Here is a 9,500-nt window from a genome sequence, read left to right as displayed (position 1 = left end):
AGTATGCATTACAGTGTAAGCCCTAGACAAAGACAGCTAATGAAATGAACATGAGCATAGTACACTGCATACGCATAGGAAGACATTAAAATGAAACCTACTATTTTGTACACTAATAAACAGAACACACTACTAAAGAAAACATGTACATTATTGATATCTTTTTGATGAATTCTAAATAATGATAGTTATATTGTTTTGACACTTAGCTCCCTAATATTTCCCAGAAAGGGTTTGTTATTGCTTAGCTTTGGGTTGAAAAATGTATACTTAGATTTCAGACTATGCTAACCTGAAGAGTTTTTTGAGAGCTTCCTTCACATCCTTATTCCTTAGACTGTAGATCATGGGATTCAACATGGGGAATAACACTGTGTAAAAGGTAGACACCATTTTGTCCCTTTCCAAGGAATAGCTGGAGCTTGGACGAGAGTAGATGTAGAGAATGGAGCCGTAGTACAAGGTCACAGAGATGATGTGTGAGGAGCAGGTGGAGAAGGTCTTGAGGCGGCCCTGGGTAGAGCGGATCCTCAGGATGGCGGTGATGATGAAGATGTAGGAAGTCAAGATGAGCAGGGTGGGGGTGATGACATTGGACACCAGGAGGAAGTACAGAACAGACTGGTAACTCTCCCTGATATCACATGCCAACTTCACCAGAGGCGGAACATCACAAAAAAAGTCATCAATGACATTGTCACCACAAAAATCCAATGTGAATGTGTTGCTAGTTAATATTATTGCATTGACAAATCCCCCTGTATAGGAATACACAACCAAACAGATGCACAATCTCTTTGACATGACCTGAGCATAGAGCAAGGGGTTTGAAATAGCCACATAGCGATCATAAGCCATGGCGGCCAGCAGGTAACACTCACTGTAGGCCAATCCAGCAGAGAAGAAAAACTGAGACAGGCATTCAGCAAAGGAGATGCTCTTGTCTTCAGAGATGCAGGTCACTAGGATCTTTGGAGTATACACAGAGGAATACCAGAGATCCAGAAAAGACAGATTTCCAATGAAGAAATACATGGGTGTATGGAGCCTACAGTCATTGCAGATCAACAGGATGAGGGTGGTGTTTCCCAGCAAGGTCAGAGAGTACACTCCAAGAAACAGGACAAATATGACCAGCTGCATCACAGGGTCTGTTGAGAAGCCCAGCAAGATGAACTCGGTCACTGTGTGATTGCCCTTTTCCATGACTTAAGCAGCTTTCACCTAGGAATACAAAGGAGTTTAGTTGCTTCCACCACTATGAAGTAAGGATATTGTTTTTACTAAGCCCCTGAAATACAGTTAGCACTAATATTGAAAATTGTCTCTCTTGTTGGTGATAATCCTTTGTCTCACTTTATTCATATCAATAAAATATGTGTAATAATAAGCATACAGCCAGGTACATTGGTCCCTTCTGTAATCAGTCCTAACAGTAGAGAGTTGGAAGCAGGTGGGTTCTACTAGATAAAGGCAGGTCTATGTTACATACACAGTTCCAGTAAAGCTTGATTCATACTGTGCAGCAGAGAACTAGAAAACACAAAATGGGACTAGTATGAAAAAGAAGAAGGAGGAGGAGAAGGGGGAGGACGAGGAGGAGGAGGAGAAGGGGAAGAGGAAGAAGAGGATAAGGAAGGGAGGAAGAGGACAAGAAATCAGGAAAGAGAAAGACATTAGTCACAAATTTTCACTGAGAAGGTAGAAAATATTTGATACACTCACGTGCAGGCACAGACACTAGTAACAAAATTTAAAATAAAACTATACTTTTTCTTCATTTGTAGAGGAGATTTCAAACTCACAATTACAGTAATTTTTTAAAGTGCACATATGTCCATGAATACCCCAGATTAAGATGGTGGAGCACATTCTTCCTTTTACATAGGACAGCCCAATGAATATGGATATTTTCATTCTTTCATTCTACATATTAACAGCTCTTCAGTTCCCCAAACTTTGTGACAATCAACAATCCAACCACACAGTTAAAGCATATTCTAGGAGAATAATACCCCATGTTATGGAACAATGCCAGAGCTTCACATTTTACTTGTGAATTTTCATACATTCTCTAAGTATTATGGGAAAAATAAAATATAATTTTAAATATCACTAAGTATCCAAATTGCACATAGGAATACAGTTCTCCATTTTCTTTTTCCACTGTATCACTGAGGTAAAAATTAAGAGCCACCTAGAATGCTATGAGAACAGAATTTTTCTCCATATTATACATCCCTATCTCTAAAGCCATACATGACAGAATATAAACACAAGTCTTTACTGAAAGAACTGGCAGTTTTGATCCAGATGAGCTTCAAGCAGTAGGACTGATGATCTGGCTTGGCCTTTTAAAATTTCATTTGCTTTGATAACTCCAATGAATTTGCTGATAAAAGCAATGCAAGGATATTTGTGTTGTTTGTAGATAAAAAATCAGTCTATAGAATGTCATCATGGTCAAGTATTTGTTTTCTTAAACAGAGAGCCTGCAAGGAAGTGTTTCCCAGATCTGTAGAAGATTGTCTTATTATATGGCATGATGGTGGGAGGCAAGCCTTAGAGATGGGACTGCTCAACTAGAGAGAGCTGAAAAATGCTGTTGGCATCAGGGGAATCCCAAGAATTTAAGTTCTGTACTACTAGCCAAAGTAATGTAAAATCTAAATTTCCTCATAGGTAGCATGGAAGCAGTTTATTTCTTTTAAGGTTGTTGCAAAATCGTCAACTAAACACTTGTATCTGGAATGTCTTAAGCACTCTATTAACAAATGTTTCTACAGTTGTTTATACATAAAATTGCCTACTTTTTATCTAACTTAAAAAGTTGTAGGAGAGCACAAAGGAACCCGGTTTCCTTCATGAAACAGACCAAATGCTTATAATACAGATTGTCTGTAGAGCACACAGAGATGCACTGAAATAGCTATGAATTCTATTAGTTATTGCAGGAGACTTGTCTGCATTACTTTATTGTGAAGACTCAAGGAAAGAACATGAAAATCAGCTTTATAATGTTATAATGACCACACATAGGCCTATGTTGCAGTTCTAGTTGTGATACTAAGAATTTCTATTGTTGTGATTTCAGAAGGCTAACTTAAGTAGCCCTAGTCTAATTGTCCTGTCCACTACAGAAGATAATAGTGATCTCGTCATATAGTTACAGGAATATGTAAATGAGACATTATATATAAAATCCATACTATGCTGCCAAGTGAAATATTTGTCATATGGTATTACATAATTACAATGAGATGGTATTGTCTATTTATTTAAAATATAGCAGTTACTAGATTTGCATTTAACATCTCCCCCATGTTCTCTTGACTCACTTTCAATCTTCCATCAGGATCTTTTTTCCCTTTCCTATCACTACTTCTTTTGCACAATAGTCCTTTCAGTGACTTAACCAGGGTGATGTCCTCCCCCATTTATCCTGCTGTGCTGGATAAATTTTTTCCTTAGGGCTACTATGATAGAATAGATAAATAAGTTGTGCAGAGTTTTGCTCCCTTTGAGACTCATAAGATATATAATTCTTCTCATTTGAAATTCGATGTTTATAATTCACTCTGGGCCACACAAGGAAAGACAGAGCATGCATTTCCTTGGGGTTTCCCTTGATACACTGTATACCAGAAGAAAGCAAACTGAATCTTATATTTGTTAGAGAAAAACAGAAGCAAAACTAGGATACCTGAAAATACATGCTAGTCAGTCCACATGCTAGCCTCCTTAACAAAAGTTGTAAATTTTTATTATTGTCTAGAAATGAGATAAATGTTCAATTCATGATTACTAACATACCATTTTACTAAAAAATACCATAATTATGAAAATACCATAATTACTGAAGTAGCACTGTTTTTAGAGCTCAGCTTCCAATGTCAAAGGGCTGCTAAAATTAGCACATGCCCTGATACCTTCATGAAGAATATTACCTGAAGGAGCTTTCAATTTCTCCTGATGCCCTTTGTCCCCTAGACTACTCATCTCTTTTTATTCTCCCCCTCACTCGCCTTGAGATATTAACAGACTCTCTTTCTTCAGAGGCTGTTTTTTTGGTTAGTGCCTCCTGAATTGCTTATTTGTGCACTTAGTATCTTTTCCTGATAATTTTCTGCATTGAAATTGATATATATATATTTTTTTGCTGAGTGCAATTCTGCTTCTGTAAGTGAACTCACAACAGTGTCAGAAATGGAGATAGAAAAATGATGAAGATAGCTCAGAAGAGGCCCTTTCTTTACCACTTGTTATAACACATCATCATGCAAAAGGTTATTATAATCATTTTGGAAACAATTTCAACTTTTTATAAAATAAAAAATTAAGACACTTGCCTGAAATTTTCAGCAGCAACATCATCTCATCATAATTCAAACCGACATAGTGTTTTATGCCAGTTTCTGGATTCCCAAGGTTGCAGGTTTCTGAAAACCCTCAGGATTTCCTCCCTCAGGGAGGGGGAGGAAGTAACAGGACAATTAAAACGGTATGTTGACAAACTGGGTATATTAAACAAGATGGAGAGCAGTTTTGGAGACTCTGTTGCCTTAGTGCAAAAAGAAATCAATAACGATTCTCATTCCCACTCTCAATTTCTGTAGAGGGTGTTCTAATGCACACATACATATTTGAACTACACATGTGTATATATATATATATATATATATATATATATACACTCCAAATCATTCATATCTTTCCAAACTGATATTTCTGTTATATTTCTGTTTTCTCTCCAAATTCATTCTGCAGTTTTCTAATCTCTTTGCTTCAGTATGATAGTTGTACTAATCAGATCAATGACCTTCTTTATCTAGTCTGCCTGCCTAATGAGTTTATCCAGTGGTTTTCAATGTCAGGGAGGAGAGTGACAGATGACAGTTTTTCCCAGGCTCTTTACCCTGATACAGCAGGTTATCGTCCTGGACTTTGGCCATGGCTCCTGATAGCTCAGGGTCTTACTAAGTTCTCTTTCCTATGCCCATAGCACTCCTCTTGTACATTTAAGAATGGAAGTTATAACAGGCTCACAGCAATTATCAGTCCTCGACTTATTACACAATTCCTTCAGAATTTATTGTACCATAGGCATGTCTCTGTTGTAGTCTTTTATTTTGTTTGTCTTTGTTTTCTTTCTTTTTTGAAGACATTTTAAAAATTATAAATCTTCCTTAATTTTCATGAATTTCATACATGTATATAATAAAACATAATCTTAGCTGCCCCGTATTCACCCCTCCAACTCCCTGATGTACCATACAACATATCCCTCCAACTTCATGTCTTTTAGTTATTTATTGATAATCCACTAAGTCCGGGTAGTGCTTTCCATATATGGATGGGTTGTGGCCAACCACTTGGGCCCAGGATATCTGCCAGTGTGAACACCCTCAAAAAGGAATGATTCTCCATCCCCCACCAGCTATCAACTGCCAGTAACTTCTCATTAAGGAGTGGGACCTGAAAAGCACCTCCACCATCTATGCCAGGATTTTGGCTGGCTTGATTTTGTGCAGGATTTATTCAGGTAACATAGATGCTGTGAGTTCATGAGTGTGTCAGCCGCACCTTGTCTAGAAGACAGCATTTCACTGCATTCCTCCTGATCTTCTGACTCTTAATTCTTCCTGCCTCCTCTTGCATGATGTGGGAGGAAAGTGTTGATAAAGACACCCCATTTATACCTGACCACTCAGTCTCTTAGTCTCAACACTTCAACCATTTATGCATTTGTATAGGGGCCTTTAACTATATTCTATTTAAATGGCTCATTTATGTAGTCACATAAAAACTTCCAGGTTCAAAAATGGCATTTTTCCTAGAATGAGCCCATGGAGATACACATTCAAATCGACTTTCCCCCACATATTTGATGGCTATTGGAGAAACTTGTAGTTGAGAGAAGTGAAACACATATAGTCTTTGTAATCCAGGGTCATCATACTTATGTAAATGACTACCAATGGCATCATAGCATGAAGGTCAGGTGGAAGTCATTGAGAGATCATTTTTCTCTAACAAGACATGTGAATTTAGAGTGCAAATCTTATGCAGACTTGTCTGTGCTGAAATGTAAAGCTATAACTACCAAACTATAAAGATTAAATAGGCATCTAAAATATTTGTCATCTACCAAGGTCCTAGAAAAAATATATTTGAAAATCAATGCTATGGAATTGGAGAGTTGTAGCCCAAAGAAATAGTTAATCTTCATAGGTATAGGCTGAACACCATAAATTTTAAAATCTAACATTAAAGTGATCTGGCATCTCACACATTTTGAGTGTTGACATGGAAAATTCTTCCATCTGACCTTATGTGATCAGTCATAGTTAAAACATCAGCACACTACAAATATTTTACAAAATTGCCTTTCAGGTTTTAGGTATGTAATATATGTATGAAACACGAATTCAAGTTTTAAATGTTAAGGCTTACTTGGGTTTTATCCCCAAGGTATCTCTTACTGAGATTTCAAATAAGAGAAGATGGCTTCTTACACTCTTTACATTCTAAGCCTTTCAGACAATGAAGAATGTCCAGCCTGTACTGAATGGAAGATAAGAATAATAGCTAGAACAAGTTGAGATGCTGAGACATTGCATAGGGTTTTTGAGCACAGGAGGTTGGGACCGAAAATTCTGAACCTCCGGTAATCTTCAGCACATTTATAAAAGTGAATGCTACTTTCCTACCACATCCTGGAATATGACTTCTTCGTGATCCTATCTTAGTGACTGTGTCTTGAGATTTTTCTCACATGATGCTGTTGCTGTTCCTCTTCCTCTTTTTCCTCTTTTTCTTTTCTTGTTTTCAGCTTTTGTTATTTTGTTTTGAGACATGGTGTCTTTATGGAGATCAGGTTGGCCTAGACACATTCACACACACACACACACACACACACACACACACACACAACACACACACACACACACACACAAATGTGTATTTTTCAGTAGATATATGGACTATTCCCCTTTGATTTTTCACACCGCCTAAACATTATTTATCTTTCTTCCTCTCTCTCCCCGTGTGATCTTCCTTATTTTCTCCTTAGATAAAATCTCTTCCATTTTCCCTTGGTAACACTTGTCTCCTACTATTCCCTCTCTCAAACTCCTTCCTCCTGCCTCCATGTTTCCTTTCCATTTTCTTGACTCCTTCAGTTACATCAGGATATATACTCACATCTAGGGATTTGGAGTTAGGATCCACAGAGGAGAAAGAACATGCATTGCTTGTTTTTCTGAGTCTGTGTTACCTCACTTAGTATAATAGTTTCTAGTTCTTACCCATTAACTTGAAAATTCCACGTTTTTATTTTTCTTTACTGCTGATTGAAGCGCTATTGTGTAAATGTACCACATTTTCATGATCCCATCATCAGTTGAGGAACATTTAGGTTGTTTCTTAATGTGAAAAGAGCAACAACATGGCTGAGCAAGGATCTCTGTAGTAGAATATTGAGGTATATGCCGAGTGATATAGCTGGATCATATGGTAAAGCTATTTTTAGTTTTTGTAAGAGTTCTCCAAACTGGCTGCAACAGTTTGCAGTCCCACCATCAATGAATGGTTTGCAGTCCCACCAGCAGTGAATGAGATTTCCCCTTTCCCCACATCATGCTTCAGCATTTGACCTCATTTGTTCTTTTGATCTTAGCCACTATGATTGGTGTGTGTGTGTGTGTGTGTGTGTGTGTGTGTGTGTGTGTGTGTGTAGGGTTAGACTTAACTAAAAGATAAGGATTTTTATTGATAACCCTGACCTTCAATGTCTAATGCTTGTGTCCTATATTTTATGAGCCCTATTCTTCCCCCATTTCATGTTCTTCTAAGTAAACATGAAGTCTCTGTCAATGACTATCAGTTATTTTATGCTCTTAGTGGTCCTTTGAGATCTTAGGTCCTTAGCCATATTATCCTTAAAGTTCTACAAGAGGTGAGGACTTCCTAATGAGCAGCATTATTAGAGTCATGACCAATACCATAATTATTTAGTGTCTTACCTGTACTTGCGCCAGTTTATCCCATGACATCACTGATGGTGATCTTACTGATAATCATGATGTCACTACATATAACTCACTGGAAGCAGACATAACTGTGTACTGTTGAAATATATAAGACATCTAGCCCCAGTAGATAGCAAGTGCCTTTACTTACTGGCCCCAAGGGTTACTTGTAATATCAGTTAGTGTTCTAATCAGAGTTGTGTCTGGAAACAGTCTCCCTATGTATCGGACACATTAGGATCTTGGTAAAGGAAACATATTCAAAATTATGAATATAGACTCTGGGATATACTAAAGGATAAACTGGTCTTTAACATAGAATCTGACTACATCTAGGTCTGGAGAGCGGGAGAGAGGGAGAAAGAACAATTGGGGGGGGGAAGGAGTAGATGGAGTAGGGAGGGAGAGAGAGAACACCTAGGAATCTGAATTCTGACAGGTAAATCACTTGTAACAGAGTAAAATGAAAAAAAAGATGATCACTGATTTTGATTTAGAGGAATTTGAAGATGTGTATACTTCACAGATATTCTGAATCCCAGGTGATTAAAAATATTAAACTATGGGGGCTGGAGAGATGGCTCAACGGTTAAGAGCACTGGCTGTTCTCGCAGAAGACCTGGGATTCAAATCCCAGCACCCACATGGCAGCTAACAACTATCTGTAACTCCAGTTCCAGGGGATCCGACAGCCTCATCTGTCTTCCGTGGGTATTGCACAACACAGGTGCACTTACCTACATGCAGGCAATACACAAATACACATAAAAATAATAAGCAAAAATATTTAAAAAACATACTCAACTATCTTGTATGCATCTACAGAAATGTATATTATTTTTTCTTTTTTTTCCTTTTTTTTCAGAACTGAGAACTGAACCCAGGGCCTTGCACTTGCTAAGCAAGTGCTCTACCGCTGAGCTAAATCCCCATCCCAGAAATGTGTATTTATTTATCCCAAACTCTTTCTTCATCTTATTAAATAAAGGTAAACCGACTTCATCAATGCAGTTTTGATTAATTGCCTTGTTTGTCATTTCCCTAAGCAGCAAAACCATGAGGAATTCCATTAATATAAAGCCCTAGGGATCAAATGACTGTTTTAAAGACGCTGGAACAAGCTGATTTGAATGTTGGAATGCTGGAATGAGGTACTTGCTAAAAATTAGGTAAGCTTTGTGATGAAGTTACTATCATTGCCAAAGAAATTTCATATTATTCTCATAATTATTTAACAGCTATTGTATTATGTTCCAGGTGAGGAGCTACAAAACCTTATTTTTCATATCCCTCTATCACTGTTACAATTCATGAAAATTCTGAAAACTGAATGAAAGGTTTAACTTCCTCATATTTGTGATGAGAATGGCTAATGTTTGTTACAGGGATGGAGAGAAATATGTCATTCACCTCAAAACATACATGTTTGTTGCTGCTCTTTTCACAATAGTTAAGAAATGGAAACAACTT

At 37.4% G+C, this 9,500-nt stretch overlaps 1 protein-coding gene across 1 annotated transcript; it reads right to left on the bottom strand.

Moving 5' to 3' along the window:
* Window positions 1–282: 282 nt before the first annotated feature.
* Window positions 283–1,206, bottom strand: LOC103736608 (olfactory receptor 1013-like). Its single transcript, XM_008836114.1, has one exon. It carries the CDS (start codon window positions 1,204–1,206, stop codon window positions 283–285), a length of 924 nt encoding a protein of 307 aa, XP_008834336.1.
* Between the last annotated feature and the right edge of the window lie 8,294 nt (window positions 1,207–9,500).

This window comes from Nannospalax galili, unplaced genomic scaffold (genome assembly GCF_000622305.1).
Source record: "Nannospalax galili isolate Female #2095 unplaced genomic scaffold, S.galili_v1.0 scaffold337, whole genome shotgun sequence".
Taxonomy (NCBI): Eukaryota; Metazoa; Chordata; class Mammalia; order Rodentia; family Spalacidae; genus Nannospalax; species Nannospalax galili.
The sequence above is the reverse complement of the archived record's forward strand: the minus strand, read 5'-3'. Positions and strand labels throughout refer to the sequence as shown.